Below are 22,527 nucleotides of genomic sequence, written 5' to 3'. Positions count from 1 at the left end.
AAAATATCTTTCGTTGTGTTCAACTAAATAAAGAAAATCATACAGGTTTAGCACAGCATCAGAATAAGTAGACTAAACGATGACAGCATTTTTATATTTGGTAAACTATTCCTTTAATAAACATCAAACTGCATACTTTGACACAATAGAAATCACACAATATTTGCAAGACAGGTGTCCCTATTTCATGCCGAACTCCAACCAAGGCAATTATTTCATCCCACCTATAGAGCACATTTCCCTATATACAATTTTCATATTCAAGGTCAAATCCTGTCTAACGTATCAGCCAGTGAAACAAGAAAATCGTCGACATGACGGTATTGCCATGGAAATGATGATGACACAAAGGCTAGATGTCCTCTCGAGAGATTTCAAGTTATACAAGCGCTGATTGTAACCAGGATACGCGTGCACTTTTCATTTGCTATATCTCCAGAAATACGTGTGTGTCTGAACTCCTGTGAGTTTTGGACAGCTCTATATGTCCAGCAAGATTGGCGGCAGATGTCATCCCTGTGGGAGAGGGAGAGTCAGTCCCTGTGTGTGTGTGAGCAAAAAACAGCAGGTCTATAGTCTTGCCAAGAAGATCCATACATCCCAGCAAGACCTGCTGCTTTGAAGAAATATATGCATGGTTAAAAACAAGCTACATATTCTATATATGTCCGAAGCTGGAAAAACAACATCACCACAACAATGTAATGCAGTTTGGGAATACTCAGAACACCCTAGCAACAACTTAAAACACCTTAGCAACTGCTTACTGAATATATACTTTCATTACGCTATTGACAGTGACATTGAGTCCACAGATGTGATTATAGCACCTTTGACACAAAGATAATCTGTTCATCTGCCCACACCATTTCTACATCCATCTCTCATCACTAAGATATTGGCTACACAAACACTGAATCAGTCTCCTTTGGTTGTACTACAAACTGTCCATCTTCCTCAATCAGTCTTCTGATCCTCACCTCTTAGTCATTTTGAATGGCAAACACAACAAGTTATTTAAAACCTGGGGCAAGATGTGCAACACCTCATTAATTCATCACTCAATCACTCTGTCAGTGTATTAACTAGGATTAAACATTTCATCAGCGCCTGTTACTGAATCATGTTAAAGATCGATATTTCATCATCTTTTCAATGTCATTGTTTTTGTTGAGATATTACACGGATTAATCACCAACCAGTTAACATCACATCTCGTTCACTTTAAAGTTTTGCTAAGTTCCTAAAGCCTGTTTATGGACTCTTTTTATTGCACAGAGCCTGTGGGCCACCTTCCCATTGACTTTCTATTGCACTGTCAGCCACAAGCCGTAAAGCAATTGATGAGCAGCCCGAGTCTGTCGAGAAATCACGGCTTAACTGCTCGCAAGGGGACTTCGATGACCAAACGTTAATAAGCTCTGCTTTTCTTTATGTAACATTCTATGCAACAGGACAGTGGTATTGAATGCAGCTGAATAACCGAGATGTTTGTCATTATCTTTCCAAGGGCAAGTCAAATTTGAGACTCCCACTTCTCCATATTCACTACATGTAAAGAATAGAGGCAGACAGCTTATTGATAAGATTTAACAGTGTTGGAAAGGATATTGCTAAGCATCTATCCATGTCAGAGTATAAAAGGTGGGATATGGCAAGCAGATCTATAGGCACAGTTGCCTAAATTGCATGCTGATAAGAGTCTTTGTTATTGTTGGTAAATTTGAATGCAGTCCACTTTCACATATGAATTGGCACAAGCATAGAGGTTTGACCGTAAGTGAAATCTCTCCAAACATGGCAGAGAAAGCTTATTGAGCTTAAATGATAATAAAACAAAGTATTAAATAGATATACAGAAAAAGAAAAATGATCAAAGATTAAGCAAAAAAAAAATAATTCTTCACTGACAATAACTTGACTGATATTTCTTGGATTAATGTATTTTGTTTGCACTTGCACGTTTATGTTTACCTGCGCTCTGCGCCTGCAAATTCGGTGCTCAAGACAAAGGATTTTCTTTGCACCAAGATGAATGCTGAAGCCCTGACCATCCACCATTACACAAATAATAATAATATTGATTTATTGACTACATGACAATCAATAATTTCACAGGATATAAAGGAACAATAAATAAACCAACATGACATGATAATCATACATCTAACAGTCCAATGACCGGTACACATTTTTCAAACCCTGTTTTAACACACAATTAAATAATAAAATATTTTAATATAAAATGTAACAGAAAAGAACTCATAGCATAATCTAAAACTCATTTAAAATGTCTGAAAAATATATTAAATGAGAACAGCAAGTTATGTGAAATATATTGAAGTGGAGATGCAGAAATTGATATATAAGCCAATGAATCTGGTCCAGCGTCCAGAGCCATTTTCTTTGTTCATAATTCATTACACTAATGGTGGTTGGAAACCTTTGAGACCCCAGACTGCTACTGTGAAGATTACGAGATTTTAAAGTGATATTTTTCTTAACTTGTTACATAAATAACTTATATATGTTTATGTTAAATAATGAATAAAAAATAAACAAACATTCTTGAAAAAAATATCAGAGCATAGCCTAACTTTCTGTTGGGTCAACCGATAAAATGTCATTATAAAGAGCAGGTAATAAAAAGCGTTCACAGAGCGAGCGCGTGCATGGTCTTTGAGCTCCGACAGTCCGCAAATGAATTGCGGCAGACATAAAGTGGGCGAACAAATTAATTCAATCAAACGTTTTAATGTCTTTTCTGGCCTATTTCCAAAAAAAGAAGAATAACCTATGAATGGAAGATATAACGTTAGGCGAGTTTACTTGAAATTACTTTACAGTGCGGTGAAGATGAATTATAGGTGATGTTTCTCTTTTGTGTTTGGATGTGATCCAAATTCACACATGACAGACATAGTATAAACATTAAAAAAGTTAAAGCTTTAAAACAGCATTTCTGAATGTAAATGCTAGCAATAATTTCAGAGCAGATAAGGGCAGATAAATTATGATGCTTTCATATTGTGATTCAATACAAAAATGTACAAAAATCTTATTTTTGAGATAACATTGTTCCAAATTAAAAATCTAGTTTAAAACTGCCTTAAATACAATTTGCCACTGACTTATGATTTAGCATTAAGTTAAAGCCCTGATTGCATTACTGTAAAGCGTATTTTATTCATAATTTGCATAATACCTTTCTGTTATAATACACCAATCAGTTGGAGTTTTTAATTTGTGTCTGAATATGGATAACTACCTCAATCTGAGTCACGTTACAGTCTCTTTTAAGTAAACATTACTGCAAATTCATAAATAAATCTCAGCCACTTTCTCACCTCATATTGGATATATTGTTTCCTCCATTCCGGAGTAATATGGGCGGACAGGTGCTCCGCAAACTTCATGCTGTCAAATATCCACAAACGGGCTATAATAAAATCCTGCGGTCGGGCACCTTCGTCTTCTGAGCTTTTGTTATTTCTGTCACTAAGTTACGGCGCCGCGTGCGTTTAGTTTAGCGCTGTGTCTAAATCCTGTCAGGTCTGTCACAGTCCACGACTGCCCGATCCCACATATTCCCGTTTAAAGTGAAACGCGCAACATAAAGGGACTGAAAGTAACTTCCTTCCCCCAAAACAGGTGGCTGAATAACAGCACTGTGATTGCCCCGGTCCGGGCGTCTTTGGGAGTGACTTTCTCTCTCGAACGGTCGTGCTGTTGTGAAGAAGCTGCTGTCCGCCATCAGCGTGGGCTCGGTGAAAGACGTATGTGCGTCATAACGCACCGAGCTACAGTGTGTTAAAATAACTATTTGTGAATAACCTTATTTTGGCTAAAATGTTTATAAAGTACATTTACTTTTTTGATATTAATTTTCAGATTTTATGTTGCATGCAAAGTTATAGGTGGATTTGATTTCGTCCAGTAACAGGTAACTTGTAAACTGTTTAAGTTTTTCATTAGATAAAGATGCTTATTTAAAGACAGCATATTTTGTTTTATATTTTACAGTGTCCTCATTAATGTAAAAATAAAGCCACAACAAGTGCTGTGACAACATGTCAGTCAGAACACAAATGTAAAAAGTAACAGCAAACCATGAAATACATTTATTATAGCCTAATACAAACATTTATTTGTTACTTTTTTAGATTATAATTTAGGCTATTTATTTTATTTTTTTATTATATCTAGTCGCCTTAAGACCCGCCTTAAAAGCATTACTGACCAATCCCATCTTGGCAACTGTTGCCGTCCGTCTGAAAAGCTTTCTCTTTTGTCTCTTGAAATCTATTCCGTTCTAAACTGGATTTTACAGAAATTATGTTTTTAAAGAAATTTACTTTTTCAAATATAAGCCTATAATCCTGAGAAGAATAAAAAAGTGTCAGCCCTCTTTTACAACAAAAAAATGCGTTTAATAGCATTTCTCTATCCATGTTTAACAACGCACGATCTTGCAACAGTAATTGGGGCGTGGCTTAGCAAGAGGTCAGCTAGAGCTTTTTGGGGTGGTTTCCAGACAGGGATTAGTTTAAACCAGAACTAGGCCTTAAGTTTAATTAGGAAATATAACTAGTTTTAACAAACATGCATTATAAAATATTACTTGTGTGCATTTTGAGGCTAAACAAATGGCATTCATGTATTTTAAGATATGTCAGTGCAAGTTGTTTTCAGTTTGGACAGCTCTTAGATGTAGGCTATTTTAGTCCAGGACTAGTCTAATCCTTGTCCGGGAAACCGCCCCTTTAAATCTAAAACAGCTCTTAAAGATTTCTGTCATACTTGAATTAGATCACCTGCAGGTTCAGTTTCTGGGAATCTGATGCAGTCACCCATGCTGTATCCAAGAATGATTGAAAAAGACAACATCCCACAAAAAAAATGTAATTGTTAAAGTAACTGATAGTATTAAATGGTTTGGGTTAAAGTTAATGCATATCATTAATACTGTTTGTTATCTATTTATAACGATTTATACATTTATAATGACTTAATTATTACCCCTACATTTATAAATCATCCCAATTCGTTGATCATTTAGACAATTTCTGTAATTTTACAAGCTCAATACTTCTTGCCCAACAAGAAGTACAAATAAAACGAATCATTCACAGTTAAATCATCAAAGTTAAAGAATGGTAAAACTAAATCATTCAGCAGTCTCTCAATCAGCTCGTTTAAACTGGCCCTGTTTACTTACATTTTACTGGCACAGTGCATGCTGACTCAGTGCCATTCTAAAGTCTGATTTATATTCCACTTTAATGTTTTTATATTTTAGCACACTATTTTTAGCCTAGGGTCTTGATCACAGAAAACCTCATTCGTTTATCTCTGTTCCAATCAGAAAATAAAGGTCAATGTCGAGTTTAATCACCTTGACATTATTTTGTTGATTATTTATTAATGTTTAAATTCCACAGAGAAAGATTCGTTATGGTGAAAGTGAATATTGAATAATACAGCTGAGTTAAAATAGATGTCTAGTTATTGTATGACGACATTGTTGAGGTCATAAAATAGCGAATAGCTTGGACAGATGGGGTGTGTGTGCTATCTAGTGGACAACGTTTGCAACGCAGCTTAGCCTACTTGTATTAAAACAAAAGTGCAGGAAAGTCTGTGCACAGTAAAAGCTCCGTAACATAATTATTAATAAATATAATAAATTATAGCACACATTGTCCAGACTCCAGAGAGAAAATATTTGTTTTAATATTTTAATATTGTCAAGGCTATTTTGACCTAAAAATAATATTAGATTAGAAGATAAATTAGATCCATAAAGTTTGAGAGTGGTTGCAAAGATATGATTCATCACTGTTTATAGTTTTAAATATCATGCGTCCGTTGTAAAAATGGTAGGACCAAAAAAACCGGAAACATTATTCGAGGTCGCTGGAGGAAGTCGAGCCTGTTATTGTGATGTACAGTTGACGGACCAATTCTCAAAACAAGTCCGACTGAATTGGATTACGGATAACGTACCCCAGTTACCACCTGTCTGCGCTGTTTTATCACCATTTATTTATGACAAGATAAAAAAACTGTTAATCTCCAGAGAAACGTATCTATATTTCATATAATGGCGTCTCGATCCCCATCTTCTTCCCCAGACTCAGCGACGGGCTCCGGTACTGATCCAGCTCGCCCTGATACCGGAGAACCGCTCGGGGGAGGGTCCGATTCGGATTCAGATTTTGGATTTGATTGTGGTGCTGCGGACACACCGCTTCGCTTAGAGGGAGCAGATCTGGAGAACGAGTTTGAAGCAGCAGCAGACCGGGTCAGAGATCTCGTCCAGACAGCCAGTAGAGAGCAGCTGCTTTATCTGTACGCCAGGTACAAACAGGTAAAGCGATCTTAGTCGTCACTATAGTTGCAGACTAAATGCAACTAAATACTTTTTGACACTTCCCATTGTAATATGTTAGTTAAACATTTGAACATGTTTAGTACATAGTAAGTTTAGTAAGTATATACAGTAAATAAATCAGTTATTTATGTTTAACAGGCCAAAGTTGGAAAGTGCAATACACCAAAGCCCGGTTTCTTCGATTTTGAGGGTCAGAGAAAATGGTAAGGCATCTGTTAATTACATCTTTATATTGATTTTTCTTAGCTATGTGACTGTATTTTGAATTATTGTAGGTTATATTTATGTATTTCTGACATCTGCATTATTTATCTGTTTTCCGTGCATATTTTGTGACAAACAGACAGTGTAGTTTTGGCAAAACAGCACATCACATTAAGATATTGTTCCTCACGTTTTTAGTTTTCGCATAAAAAGAGATAAGATAATGTCTAATGGAAAAAATTAATGCCCTATAATGCTTCCTGTGTACAGGTCGGCATGGAAACAGCTGGAGGACATGAGTGCAGAGCAGGCCATGCAGGAGTATATAACATGTGTACATGTCCTGGATCCAGACAGTGGTCAGAAGGTAAAACTTAAACCCACTGAGGGATCACTGCATATGAACAGTATTTTAAAAACATTTAAAACATTTACCACTTTGCATTTTTGCTCTGGCAGTAAAGTGTGTCATGTGTACAATGACAACGATGAGAAACGTGATTTTCAGCTGTTCAGTTAATAGATAAGGGCATATATAGATGATAGATAATTTGTGACCTTGTCTGTGAAAATCCAACTAAACTATTTTATAGTGATTTACTGTTTTCTACATAAAATCATCATACATAATGTAAAGAACATTCAGTAAAAATATCACCTAGATATTTTTAATATTGACTTAGTAGGTCATATCAAAGATTCAAATTAATGTGAAATCAATGAGAGAAATCAAACTTTAATGCTCCTCTCATAATTAGATTAACTTAGTTAATTACTTTAACCTAGATTTCACAGACAGGTTCACCATATTTAGAGATGAGTTAGAGTTTTCTTTAATTTAAAGCTTGCATAGTCAGCATGTAAAGATGAAATATCTGTTGTGTCCTCATCAAGACATCTTAGCATTTTCATTTTTACTTTTTATTAATGAGTAGTTGAGTCTGTAATTAAAACATCTGATGGTTTAAGTTTTTTATGTGCTGTTTGTGGGCATTTTGTGCTGCCTTTTCCAGAAGTGGTTGGCATGCAACCTGTTAATTGTGATATAATATGTTAGAGCATTTATATTTATATTACGGTTAGATGAATTGGGAAAAAATCCAACTTTAAATGTTCACCCAACAAAGATAATAAAGAAACTTGAAAAAAATTTTTTTTGAGGGGGGTATTTTAATATTTTGTATATACTGAATGAAATTAGCATAATCATTCTGCTAACAAATATTATTTTGTTCACTGGACTTTTTGAACTCCAGATTGTTTACCCAACTTGGCAAACTGAGTAATCTGAACAAACAATAAAAAACCAATGGTCTGAAAGTTCCCAGCATGCATTGCGGCATATTCACTTCTTTTTGCATGTTTGCATGTTTTCTCTGTTGCAATGTTTGGTTTACTCCCACAGCCCAAACATGCAGGTTAGCTAAATTGGATATACTGAATTGCTTTTCAGCCAACTTGTGTATGCAATGATTTATGTATGGTGGAATGGTGTTTATACAGTCATAATCCTTTGAGTTGAGAGGACTGCTACTAGTTGAGTAAACTCAGAAATGTGCTTATTGTCTAATCATTTTAAGTTGGTTCAACTTGTTGGTTTAAGTTGAGAGGCATGTGACATTACACAGTTAATTGAGCTATCACCTCAAAATTAAGTAAACTTAAAAAAGCTGTGCAGCAAGTTGCTTTAAAAATGTAAGTTGTCAACTGTTTTTTTTTTTACAGTGCATAGAAAATTTATTTATTTGTTTATTCATTAATTTATTTACTTGCCAGTCAAATTTGCTGTTTCTTAATGGATTTGGTACATACAGTAAATCTCAACTTTTAAAACCTAATAGCCAGCAGAGGGCAGTCTCTAATAATGTAGTTGTTGGTGTAGGTGATCCTGTTCTTAAAAAGCACCTATTTCATTGCTAAAAAACAACAACGTTATTTTGTGTATTTGGTATAATACAAGTGTTCGGGTGATTTATGGTTAAAAAACACATTATTTTCCACATACTGTACATTTTTGTAGCTCCAAATTTCATACTTTCCCTGAAACACACTGATATTGTACAAAACTCAACGATTTGAAAAGCACTGTGTCCCTGATTTGCCAGCTAATCTGTACGTTGTGATTGGCCTAAATACCTCTGACGTCAGCTGGAAATGTGACGCTCCTTATCATGTTTTAAAGATTCGCTCACAATGCAATGCTAACAGGAGTTAACTTACAGGCTGAGTCCGAAGCGGGAGGAATTATGACGATGTCGGTCTTGTCTATATCACCAATCCCAGGAAGTAACAATCCGTGTGTTTGTTGTAGTCTAAGAAAAGGGATTTACGTTGGAGACGATAACTCGCGTCATCGTTTACTTTGGGGTTTGTACCTTTTGCATATCGTTACATTAGTAACATTGTTACTAATACACACATACACACCAAAGTAGATGTAAAATCGTGAATCGGACAATAGGTGCTTTTTAAAGGAATAGTTCACCCAAAAATAAAAATTCTGTCTTTATTTACTCATCCTCATGTTGTTGTAAACCTGTATGAATTTCTTTTTTCTGATGAACAAAAAAGAAGATATTTTGAAAATGACGGTAAGCAAACAGCTGAGTGTAACCATTGACTTCCATAGTAGGAAAAACAAATACGATGAAATTTAATGGGTACCGTCAACTGTGTGCTTACATCATATATTAAAAATATCTTCTCCATAATTTATCACAATACTTCCACAATATTTGTTTTTTTTTCTACTATGAAAGTCAATGGTTACAATCAGCTGTGTGCTTACCATCATTTATCAAAATGTCTTCCTTTGTGTTCATTAAAGATTTTAGAACAACGTAAGGATAAGAAAATGATTTAAAAGTCAACTATGCCTTTAAAGGCTTCTTTTGATAGTAAATATATGCTACGATTTTTTACACAAATTTACTCAATGTCGGTCAAGACCAGCAGCAGACGCACATTACACAAGTGTGCAATATTCTGTAGAAACAAAATAATCTCTACAAACAAACAAAACCACGTCTTTATGAATTAATAAATTGCGATGCAAAACTTAATACCATGTGATACATACCTGCTTTGACATAAACCCTAAAAAAAGCAACGTCCTTCACTCCATCTTTCATTATCTCTAGCTTTTCTCCCATCCTTTCTATCTTGCTTTTGTATTCTCTCTTTATCATTGCAGTACTGCTGATAACCCAATCTGACTGCCATCCAGACTTACACAAAAGCACATAAACAAATAGTCCACCCACAGCATGAACTGATTGTGTTAGTACGTTAAAATAGGCCGGGCGGCTCCATTACAGTATAAAGAGGGAAAGCAGGGAGAAGAAGGAGAGACAATAGCTGGTTGACCTCCAGCACGCTTTCGTTGTTTTGTGAGGTGAAGGAAGAAAAGCGCAATTTTCTGGTTTTAATAGAAGGTAGTGTATTACTTTAGCAAAAGTGCATATTCGTGCACTTTTCATTCTTTATTTTTAAGTAATTGAATTAAATATCGCTGTATTCGAGCCTGACTGAACAAAGCAGTATTAATCTTTTCTCCTATTGGGCATTGAATACCGGGAATCCTTTGTGCTCTCTCTGTTATTTACTGTTGCCAAAGGCTTTGATGTTTGCTGGTGGGCGGAGGATGAAAAAAGAAGAATGTGTCAAAAATAACAAAGTGACAAGTCCAGCAACCTTTTGTCAGTTTTATGTCATGTCTGAGATGGAGTAAAGGTGTACCATTACATTCTAGTTCAGATTATTGTCACTTATTTTCAATTGCTGGGTGTTATAACACATTGTTGGGTGACAACAACCCAGCATTGGGTAATTTTGTGTATTTAAGTTTTAATGGTTGAGAGAAGTTGAATGTGACGGATCAAATTTGGGTAAAAACGCCTTAAAAAAGGCGAAAAGGTGAAACTTTCTGAAAAGGAAAACGTCCACATTAAAGCACTTCATGATGCTGGATGGTCTTTGAGACGAATAGACAGGTGGTCTGTAAAGTTTTGCATTGGATTGTTTCTGTTGTTAGTTTCTGATGGTGTTTTTTCTCTATTTGTAGGAGCGAAGGGGAGGAGAGAAACGAATTGGATTTGGTGGGCCTGCAGTTAGCTCTCTATACCAGGAGGAAATGATAAGGGAACACATCCTGCTCATAAGTATGAAGGTTTTATCATATTGATTTCATTTGATGCACCGATCACTCTTGCATCAGTGCGGCGAGATTCATTTTCCTGCTCAGACGCCCCACTGCTTCTCTTCTTTAATGAGACAAATGATGACCTGAATTTGCACGGTTTTACCTCCTACATTAACAGTATTAGTATGCATACGTAGAGGGGGCAAAGAGGCCTGAGATATGGGTAGAGTTTAATTACTTTTTTATGATTATGTCGATGCTGGTAATGTAAAAAAGATGCACGGATCTATGGAAGTATCAATGCAACTGGCAGGGGTTCATTCCCCAGTTTGACACATCCTCTGTGTATGCTAGTCATTCTTTGGGGACAGAAAAGCGAAGAGGCAATTAACATCCCGTTCTCCTTTCTCTTCCCCATTTGACGGTCGCTGAGCGGCCCACCTCGGGCGTGACCCGATCAGACCGCCATGCCAACTGCTTCACTGCGTTCCAATTTCCAGCTTTGGTGATTGAGAGCCCTTCTGCATATTCAAACCTCTTGTTAGGATTTGATTAAATCTAAATGGCCTCTCCAGTTTTGTTTTGCTAATCCAGACGTAAATGTAAAACAATTTGGTGTTCCATCCGTATGCAAGAGGGTATCTATGATCGCATGGGAAATAACAAGTGACCTGCCCAAAAGTGCATCATCCACCAGTTCATTTTATTTATTTTGAAAATATGATGTTTATATAAATATTTGTTAGGCATTCTGTCCAAAAATAAATGGCATTGTCTCAGGTTAAATTAAATGTTAATATTTGTCAGGACAGACCCTATGCTTTGATTTTTTTTAAACGTTTTTAAACTTAAAAGTTGTAATTAAAAGTATGTTAATATGTCAGTAGTATTTGACATAGTTTTTGTTATTGTTACATGTCGTTGGACCTTCATCAGATTATTTTATATAACGTTTAATAAAACGTATTTGTAAAGTTTTTTGTAAGTTGTAATAAATAGTATACTTATATCAATTTATGTTAATAATATTATATAATATCATATTATAATGTGTATTTTTTTAGTAGGGTCTTACAGTGTCCTCTGAAAATTTTAGCTGCTTTTACCTTTTACTTTTATTTTGTAAACTAAACTAATAAATATGATACTATTACTTGGGGTTTGTGAGAGAATTTCATGCGGTTCATGAGTTGATGAAAAACAATTAATAAATTACAATTAAAGCATTAAATGTAAAAAATATATATTTTAAAATACAAATGTTAATGAAACACTTACTTACAAAAATTTAATTTTTATTTGTTTCTTCTGAATATCATGTGACACTGAGAACTCAACCAAAACTTAACATTTTTTAAAACTTTTTTTGTAAGTTGTAGTAAATAGTATGTTTATATCAATTTATGTTAAAGGAATAGTCTACTCATCTTCAATATTAAAATATGTTATTACCTTAACTAAGAATTGTTGATACATCCCTCTATCATCTGTGTGCGTGCACGTAAGCGCTGGAGCGCGCTGCGACGCTTCGATAGCATTTAGCTTAGCCCCATTCATTCAATGGTACCATTTAGAGATAAAGTTAGAAGTGACCAACCACATCAACGTTTTTCCTATTTAAGACGAGTAGTTATACGAGCAAGTTTGGTGGTACAAAATAAAACGTAGCGCTTTTCTAAGCGGATTTAAAAGAGGAACTATATTTTATGGCGTAATAGCACTTTTGGGAGTACTTCGACTCGCCTGAAAAGTCGCTCCCCTTCTCACTCTCATAATGGGAGAGGGAGGGTGTTACTGCGCCGAGTCGAAGTACTCCCAAAAGTGCCATTACGCCGTAAAATGTAGCTCCTCTTTTAAATCCGCTTAGAAAAGCGCTACGTTTTATTTTGTACCACCAAACTTGCTCGTATAACTACTCGCCTTAAATAGGAAAAACGTTGATGTGTTTGGTCACTTCTAACTTTATCTCTAAATGGTACCATTGAATGAATGGGGCTAAGCTAAATGCTATCGAAGCGTCGCAGTACGCTCCAGCGCTTACGTGCACGCACACAGATGATAGAGGGATGTATCAACAATTCTTAGTTAAGGTAATAACATATTTTAATATTGAAAATGAGTAGACTATTCCTTTAATACTATCATATAAAATCATATTATAATTTGTATTTATTTTTATTTAATATTTGTATTTGTACAGTGTCCTCTAAAAATATTTGCTGCTTTTACCGTTTGCTTTTATTTTGTGATCTAAACTAAACTAAACCAAACAAAAAACTAAACTTATTAATATAGTATTGCTTAGTGATGTACTCAAGTCGAGACCGGTCTTGAGACCGATTTCTGCTTTCTCGGACTTGTTCCTTCAATGACTCGGTCTTGACTCAGTCTCGGACCACAGTGGGAGGAGAAGGACTCGTAATTTCAGACCGAGTCCTCGAGACCAACACATTTTTTATGTCCATATGAAAAACCATGCACACAACACAAAACAATAATAATAAAATGCAATGTTGACAGGCATTATTTGAAAATGACATGGATGCAATGCAAAGATACTGCCATCAGAGCCGTTTATTTATCTCTAGAAAAATAGGCAGAAGATAGGGATTTTTTTAATGATAGGAAAAGCATAGTCCATATTAAGACTTTAAGACTGCTCCTCTAAACAATTCCCATAGCTTAATCTGTAGGCCTAACTGTTGATCATTAACTGGGGTGATATTAAATCATGAATATGAAAACTGACATGTTTTTATGGTCTTCGTCTCGACTCCTAAAGGACTCGGTCTCGATACGGACTTGCTTCCTCAAAGACTTGGTCTTTACTCGGACTCAACTCTATTTGAAAACCAATGGACTCGGTCTCGACCCTTCTAAGACTCGATCTTGACTCAGACTCGGCATAGGCGGTCTCGTCCCCATCACTAGTATTGCTTGTTTAACTGGGGTTTGCAGTCCCCTGGTGGTTTGCGAAGGAATTGCAGGGGGTTCGTGAGTTGATGAAAACGATTAATTAAGATTAATTAATTACAATTAAATCATAAAATGTAAAACAAAAATAATAAAATTTAAATAAAACACTTGCTAACAAATATATTTTATTTGTTTCTTCTGAATGTCATGTGACACTGAGAACTCATGCAAAATGGACAGATAGTTTTATATACCAATAAAAGAAAATTATAAGATGAAGGTCTAACAACAGGTAACAATAACACTATGTAAAATACTTCTGACAAAAACGGGATAATTTTTTTTTAAGTAAACATGCAAATTAGCTATTAGATTATTGAAAATACTACTTGAAGTTCTTCAAATAAATAATTTAAGGCGGTTTATCTGACAAAATAGTTTGACAATCCATGGGCTCAAATGTAAGGTAAAATATTTCATTGACCCTAATCATAATATAGAACTAAACACAGCTTGCATTTAGTTTGCTCTCCCACAAATGGTTGGTCAGGTAATGTGGAATGACAGAGTAGCCAATGACCTTCCCAGCATGCTCGGCGGCAGTGCTGATGCCACATCCTTTATCAGTGGGCCATTAATCTGGTGTAAGCGTGCACGCGTGTGCGCTCAGGTTTAGGAGCACAGGCCTGCATCAATGTGACGAATGAGCATTTTTATTGATTAGTTGCCCCGGGAGACGGATGATGCCCACATGGCACAGACATACTGGGTCACAGAAGGACCACACACACACTTATAATATACTAGTAAGGCCTGAGTTCCCATACTACACATAAACATTTTAATCTTATTATGAGTAGTTTCTTGTAAATATTTTGTTCAGAATAATAAAAGATGGTGTATAAAATTGGTGATATTTCTCTCAGTAATTTGGCAACACAGGCACAGAGGTCCCATCCACTGCCAGTCTCATCTACCCCACCTCTGCAATGAGAGTGAGGGGCGACCACACAATAGGGTTTCCAAATGCAATTAATCTGCCATCCTACATGGGCAAGAGGAGCAGGGGTAAATCTCTTAATGAGATTTCAACCACCAACTGTACCTCATCCCTATAACCCTTTTCTCTCCCTCCTGATCCATCTCTCTGCTTTGCTTTGCCCTGCCTTGCTTGGCCCGAATGCCACAAGGTGATTAGAGAGGAAAATAATTAAAACTGCTATGGCGTGTGCCCGGCTCATTTGAAGCACCACAGAGGTGGAGGGGTGGGTGACCATGAGACTCCTGCCAGTAATGTGATGTTTGTAGGATTCTGCACCTGTGCACATCACTTTTGGCCTTGTTTACGCTTTGTATTAACATTCATCCAGGTGATTTGATTCAAATGAACAGTATTAAATACCGGTGTGAATCAATGGGGATAAAAACAATCCTATTGTAATTTCTGATGTGACCGGTCGAACAGAATGGCTCTGGTGGTTATGTTAAAGGGATACTTCACCCAAAAATCTTCTTTATAATGAAAGTACATGCAGACAAATGTTTAATAATTTTTATTATGTTGAAATAGCATGTTGGACATTATGCCATCATGCCTTTCTGTCTTCAGTGGAAGAAAACCAAACAATTCGTGATTCGTGATTTTTTGGTAAATAGTTACTTGAAAATGTTGCATTTTATTCAAGGATCTGGGACTTTACGTTTACATTTATGCATTCGGCAAATGCTTTTATCCAAAGTGACTTACTGTGCACAACAAAGTATAAATTTTTTATACATGTATTTGTTCCCTGGGTTCGAAAGTTTGTGAATCTGGGGGGGGGGGATCAAGGCCCTGGGAAGTTTTTGAAAATATACATACATAGATACAGGTCATTGAAAGTGCTTGAATGTATTTCATGCAAAAAGATTTCTGGAAAAAAATCCATATTATTCCCTGTGTAGTGTAAGACAATATCATAAAATTCTAGACTTTTTAAGCACACGTGCTAAACTGTTTGCTTTAAATGCTTATATCTTCTATATGCGAATGTTGATACCAAAATGCTTTTTTGCACAAATGAAAACATCTCTGGTTACGTATGTAATTGTTGTTCCCTGAGAAGGGAACGAGACGCTGCGTCTCCCTTGCCATACTTCCTGCGTCCCTGTAACGCCGTCTTTGGCAATATTACAGATAGCGATATACTTCCTGGATCCCGCATCATCCTGTCTTTGTTGTTAAGCTTCACCATTGGTTGAATTTGATATACACATTCAGACGCATTTTACCCCTGGGGGTGTCCCCAAAGTGTCACCGCAGTGACGCAGCGCGAGTTCCCTCGAAAGGGAACTGTAACAATGCATCTTTAAAAAGGTAACACAATGTAACCTTGCTCTCACTTGAAATGTGTCCCCACATTTAGTCCTTGAATTTTAGGGTATTGGACCTGGAAAATCCTTGAAAGGTCCTTGAATATGAAGTTAACTAAGGTGTGGGAACCCTGAGGAGCACTTAATAGATTTAAGATGATCTTTGAGGGTGTTTTTAATAATGGTATTGTTTTTAACTCCAGATGTTTTCTCTTTCGCTTTGTTCGACCACAGGGAAGAGGACAAAAACATTTTCGACTACTGCCGAGAGAACAACATCGAACACGTCAGCAAGGCCATCAGCTCTAAGAAAGTGGACGTGAACGCAAAAGACGAAGAGGTATGAACGAAATAATCCTGTCGACACGAGTTTACTGTGTTTTTATCCTTCCAGAACACTTCAAAGCTCGTTCTCTGTTTCTGTCCGTGTGAGGAGATCAGTTTTTCCCACACGGATAAACAGCAAAGGTCACTGGAAGTGCCATCCACCCGTTCATCCCATTTTTATTCATGTATCATCGTGACCAACTGGCCTGTTTTATTTCTTTCAGCATTGCAATCCTCAAAGTGGGGAACCAGTTGGCTCACCATCAGGTCGGGCCAGATGGCAGCCTTTGTCAATCCACCATTGTTTGTCTCGTGGTGCAGTTCCACACATGGGTCTCTAGAGGGCACTAGTGAATTATTGGTCCCTTTAAAAGCTTAAAATACAGGTGGATTGTTTAGAATTATAAAGGTGCCTGTTTTGTAATGCTCTGTTTGATCCTTTTTATAAAGGGTATAGTATAAAATTCACCCTAATTTATGATTATGCATTATCTTTAATCTTATATTACCCTGTTAGGATATTATTTATATATATATTGTATTTAATATATATTCATGGCTTAGTGGTCGTAATATACGATTAATATAAGACATTTTAACACCATTAAAGGTTTATCTCTTTAGTATGATACCGTTGTGCAAATCTAAAAAAAACTCGCAATACTCTAGCCACTCTCATGTTCATATAGACTTCAGGGAGTTATACAGTATGAATACAACATACTACAGTATGCATTTGTTCTTCAAGCACAAAAATAAATGTGTATTCAGTCTTTTATATAAGTACAAAAAGGAAGGCAACTCTCAGCTGTGCTGTATGTTCAAGGTCACACCTGTGAAGAATGAGGCATCGCTTCTAATATGATCACAAAACGTGGCTTTAACCAACTGCAGCATTAAGAATTGATGTATGATCGGCGCTCTAAACATAATACCATGTGATGTTTTCAGCAGAAGCTGTTGCCAGTGCTTTAATTTGGGTTGAGATGAACTTCATGGCTGCCTTTTGACCTCCTCGGGGTCGGCCTATCTCTGCAAGGGTCGATACATTACCCTTACCGTACAGTGCAGCGGGGAGCAGGGCAGTGGCCAAATAATCTTAATGATGATGATGATGATAATAGATTCAAGGTGCATGATGACCAAAGAGCCGCATGGACCTGGGGATCACAACACAGTACACACATTCCTCTATGGATTGCAGAACACAGACACGTTTAGATTTGCATGCATGTCATGCAGTCGGATAAAATCGCTGAATGATTATGCTGTACTGCCTCATGACTCCATGATCTCTAAAACAGATTGTCATAAAAGCAATCGGTCAAAGAGAAACTGTAACAATGTTATCTGTATAGGCCAGATATTAGATCATGATCTTACTGGACCATGGCAATACTGTGTAGTACCATTGAAACACTTTTGGTGTTACCCTGTGATATGGCCACTGCACTATGGTAAACCAACTTTTTACAGTGTTTGGTAAAGTCATTAAATATTTCTTATATTGGAGTATACATAGCAAAAAAAGCAAAATATCACAATGTCAGTTTTTTACAATATCATGCACCATTTTTACAACAGTACATGTGGGAATCAAACCTGTGACCTAATGCCATGCCCTATCAGTTAAAGGGACGCTCCACTTTTTTTTGAAAATATGCTTATTTTCCAGCTTCCATAGAGTTAAACATTTGAGTTTTACCGTTTTGGAATCCATTCAGCTGATCTCCAGGTCTGGCGGTACCACTTTTAGCATAGCTTAGCATAATCCATTGAATCTGATTAGACCATTAGCATTGGCTAAAAAATAACCTAAGAGTTTTGATATTAAAACTTGACTCTTCTGTAGTTACATCGTGTACTAAGACTGACAGAAAATTAAAAGGAGGGGCAATGATATTACGAAAATAGTCCCCTGCTATTGAAGGCGCTGCGTAATATCATTGCGCCTGCTGCAGCCATGTTATGGCAGCAAAGTCTTTTATTATTACGCCAGAATGAGAGTATAGTTCCTAGACATATCGGCCTAGAAAATCGCAACTTTTAATTTTTCTTCTTAGTACACGATGTAACTACAGAAGAGTCAAGTTTTAAATAGGAAAAATATCAAAACTTTTGAGCGCGATGCTAATGGTCTAATCAGATTCAATGGATTATGCTAAGCTATGCTAAAAGTGCTAGCACCAGACCCGGAGATCAGGTTAATGGATTCCAAAACAATAAAAATCAAACTCTAGGGGAGCTATGAGCATATTTTAAAAAAAGTGGAGTGTCCCTTTAAAATTTGTGCTGACCACACACAAACATAACTGTGAGGAGCTTTTGCTTGACTGTCATTATTTGTTTTTTATGAATCATCTTTATTGTGTGACACATGCATATTTTGTGTCTGTCTTATTGTAATGGTGATGCCCTGAGGACAGCAGGTCCCCACACGCCTCCGACACACACGAGCCCCTCCGCCCCAACAAAAGAGGGCCGGATTCATTTGTGCAAATGTCCCAAGAATTTCTTGCTTTCCTTTTCTCTCTCTGTCCGTGCTGGAGCAGCCCCATCAATTACGGGCAATTGAGCCAGCAGCTCTCCACCCTCTTTGGCAAAGACATTGTAAAGCAAGAGGTTTCCTATTCATCCGCTCTCAGGCTTGTTCAATGCACCGACCCGCAGTGAAGTCCAAGGCTGTCACACTTAATCCAGAGCTCTTACACAGACACAGGAAGGTGTAATCAGTGGGATTTTCTGCATCTTTACTCTTTCTGGTATTCTTCCGCTTGGGTAGAGGATTGAGACGGATGTTGGTTTTTCGGTTGTATTTGTTAACATCAGTTAATGCGTTAGCTAACATGAACATTTTTGGGATAACATTTAAAGGGGCCATGGCACAAGATTTTTTTAAGATGTCAATTAAATCATTGGTGTCCTCAGAGCACATATATGAAGTTTTAGCTCAAAATACCATATAGATAATTTATTATAGCATGTTAAAATTGCCACTTTGTAGGTGTGTGCAAAAATGTGCCGTTTTGGGTGTGTCCTTTAATATGCAAATAAGCGGATGAAGTGCAAACACTGATCACAGTGATGGTGGTTTGTTGCAATTGAAACTCAATTGTGCTGTGAATTATTTTCTCTTTTTCTCTGCACTAAAAGGCAGTGCTGTGATTGGATAGTGCAGATTAAGGAACGGTGTTATTATAATAAGAGCTCCTTATGACATCATAAGGAGAGCAAAATTTCAACGACCTATTTTTTCATGTGCTTGTAGAGAATGGTTTATCAAAACTAAGTTACTGGGTTGATCTTTTTCACATTTTCTAGGTTGATAGAAGCAATCATAGCAATTAAACATGGAAAAAGTCAGATTTTCATGCCATGGCCCCTTTAATCATTCGGCAGATGCTTTTATCCAAACTACATTTGTAGGTATAAATCAGTATGTGTATTTCTTAGGTTCGATCCTATGATCTTCTGCGCTGCTAACGCAATGCCCTAATACTGAGCTATACCGGAGCGCTATACTGGTGGAAATTTTACCTGTTGATAGTTTTTATTGGCCAACACCACTGTATTAATTTATGGTCACTTACAAATAAGCAGGCTGTGGTTGTGCCAGTGATAGTATCAAATAGTAATGCCATGGGATATCTATTATTATCTTCCATTTTTTTATTACGGTACCAAAATAAAATAAAGTGCAGTAATACCATCATACTTCTTTGTAATGTTTTGTAAGTGATGCCTGAATTTTAGGACTGTGGAGCGGAGAATGGGGCGTCTTGGGAGGAGAAAAGAAAAATGTCTGTCTGCGTCTCTGATGAAAATTTGACAAACAGTCCCTACCCCCACCCCCCTAAAAAAAAAAAGAAAAAAACCCTCATGGTGTAAGGCATCATAAATATCAATTTTAACATGCAGCAGTGGAGATCAATATAATTTCAGTCATGGAATACGACTTAAGGAGTTTGCTTCATCTAATTGGCCTTCACTGAAAAATGAACTCTGCAGCCTTGATAGGGACACGCGGCTTCAGGCCCGGGTGGCAGTCGGAGAGGGGGGCGGCATCGGTGATCAAGGGTCTACTCTCTTTTTGTCCCTAGGACCCCATCAATCACTGCTAAAGACTCTGCCGTCCCACTGCAATTTGTTTCTGTAGCGCCCGTGGTCTTTCCCTCCCACAATGCCCTTCTCCCTCGCCTGACGCCGGCCAGAGAAGAACTCATCCTGTCAGCACATCGTTAAATAGTTGGGTCTAAAGGCTCTGAGTTATAAATTGTTGTGCATAATTTATTTTTTCTAGAGGAGAGAAATCTATTGTGAAGTTAACTTTATACAGGTCTGCATAACAAAAGCGAATAAATGAATGTGTTGGAGGTGAAGAGGGATTCATCCATCTAAAGGAGTGGACAGTTCAATGGTTTTGGGCTGCAGAGGTCCTTCGCAAATACCCACTATTATTAAATATTCCAGACACCTCCCGACTTCTGCTTATTCAGATGCTTACGGAGAGAGAGAGAGAGAGAGTTTATTTAATGATTGTATATAAATTAGAGTAAGGGATTGAATTATGGGATTTGACTTTGCTGACTGACCATACATGGGATTTTTTTGCTTTTTGTTTAAAATTAAGCAAATTTTATAAGAGCTATCGGGTTTCAATTCCATCTGATGCTGACAGTGTGGCAACGAGAGATTTTATAGCTTTTACTAGCTTTACATTTTTTTTGTTTTAGTTTCTTATCTAAAGTGCATATTTGCCTTAATTTAAAAACGCATTACACTGACATATCTTAACATATATCAGTGTCATTGTTTTGTATCAAAATGCACATCAGTAATGTTTTTTGCAAGGTTTATTTTTTAACAGTGTAGAAAAACATTACTGGTGTGCATATTGAGAGAAAACCATGGAAGTGGTATATTTTGGGGCGGTTTTCTGGATAGGGCTTATCGTAGTCCCAGACTAAAAGGCTTGTTTGAGCTGCTTTAATTTTAAAACACCTTTTCCTGTTTAATTTTATAGAGGACATTTCACAAGACTTTTTAAAGATGTCAAATAAGTATTTGGTGTCCCCAGAGTATGTACGTGAAGTTTTAGCTCAAAATACCATATAGATAACTTATTATAGCAAGTTCAAATTGCCACTTTGTAGGTTTGTTAAAAAATGTGCCGTTTAAAATGCATATGAGTTGATCTCTGTGCAGTGCAGTGGATGGATAATACAGGTTAGTGGCGGTATTATCTCCTTCTGACGTCACAAGGGGAGCCAAATTTCACCTATTTTTTATATGCTTGCTGAGAATGGTTTGCCAAAACTAAGTTACTGGGTTGATCTTTTTCACATTTTCTAGGTTGATAGAAGCACTGGGGACCCAAATATTGCACTTAAACATGGAAAAAGTCTTTTTTTTTTGTGATATGTCCACTTTAACATATTTTGTTGACATTGTTTTGTCTTAAGATGCACACCTGTAGTGTTTTTTGTAAGGTGTGTTTGTAAAAACTTCTTTATGACCTAATATTAATAAGGCCTAGTCCTGGATTAACCTAAACCCTGCCGGGAAACTGCCCCTTTAAGATATGTATGTGCAAATTATAATTTTTTTAAGTACCTCAAACATGCATTTTAGTTTGAGACTTAAGGGGGTCGCACACCAGCCGCGTACCTCAGCGTCGCGCCGCGTCGAGTCGCGTCTAGGACAACTCGGAGGTATCGTAAACCGGAAGTGCACATTAAATAGCGCAAGCTTTATCAGATAGGGTCTACTTCAAAATGCACAATATACATTAGCAGCCAATGTTAATCATTAATGATTTGGGACAAATAGTGATGTTATTTAATCTTAAGCTCTGTGTGTGGCGCGTCAGGGATTTGAGCAACTTCCTGAGTCAAAGCTGGCGGCGCCGGTGTGCGTATACTCATAGAAACCAATGTAATCTATTTTTTTAGAACGGCATGGTGCTGAGCTGCGCGGCCGGTGTGCGACCGCCTTTAGGCTTATAGGGTACCAATTATGCAAAGTCAACTTTTACAAGTTGTTTGGACATAAATGTGTGTTGGCAGTGTGTGACCACAACAACCCTACAATGGAAAAATCCACCCATTCATTTTTAAATCCTCATTAAACCTCATTAGACATGCTGTTATGATTTTCTTGTTAATGTGACGTCACGCTTTTAAAGCCCCGCCCA

The 22,527-nt window shown here is 36.8% G+C and overlaps 2 protein-coding genes across 2 annotated transcripts in view; one reads left to right on the top strand and one right to left on the bottom strand.

Moving 5' to 3' along the window:
• Positions 1–3,754, bottom strand: part of xpr1a (xenotropic and polytropic retrovirus receptor 1a) — an 84,961-nt gene extending 81,207 nt beyond the window's left edge. The window contains exon 1 of the mRNA XM_055168428.2: positions 3,348–3,754. Within this exon, the coding sequence (XP_055024403.1) occupies positions 3,348–3,416 (69 nt within the window). The 5' untranslated portion in view covers positions 3,417–3,754. The remainder of the gene's footprint in view (positions 1–3,347) is intronic.
• Positions 3,755–5,922: 2,168 nt separating this feature from the next.
• The window catches only part of acbd6 (acyl-CoA binding domain containing 6), a 42,394-nt gene continuing 25,789 nt past the window's right edge, over positions 5,923–22,527 (top strand). Inside the window, exons 1-5 of the mRNA XM_073868060.1 lie at positions 5,923–6,370; positions 6,533–6,597; positions 6,869–6,965; positions 10,662–10,742; positions 16,246–16,347. Of these exons, the coding sequence (XP_073724161.1) occupies positions 6,104–6,370; positions 6,533–6,597; positions 6,869–6,965; positions 10,662–10,742; positions 16,246–16,347 (612 nt within the window). The 5' untranslated portion in view covers positions 5,923–6,103. The remainder of the gene's footprint in view (positions 6,371–6,532; positions 6,598–6,868; positions 6,966–10,661; positions 10,743–16,245; positions 16,348–22,527) is intronic.

This window comes from Misgurnus anguillicaudatus, chromosome 5 (assembly GCF_027580225.2).
Source record: "Misgurnus anguillicaudatus chromosome 5, ASM2758022v2, whole genome shotgun sequence".
NCBI lineage: Eukaryota > Metazoa > Chordata > Actinopteri > Cypriniformes > Cobitidae > Misgurnus > Misgurnus anguillicaudatus.
The sequence above is the reverse complement of the archived record's forward strand: the minus strand, read 5'-3'. Positions and strand labels throughout refer to the sequence as shown.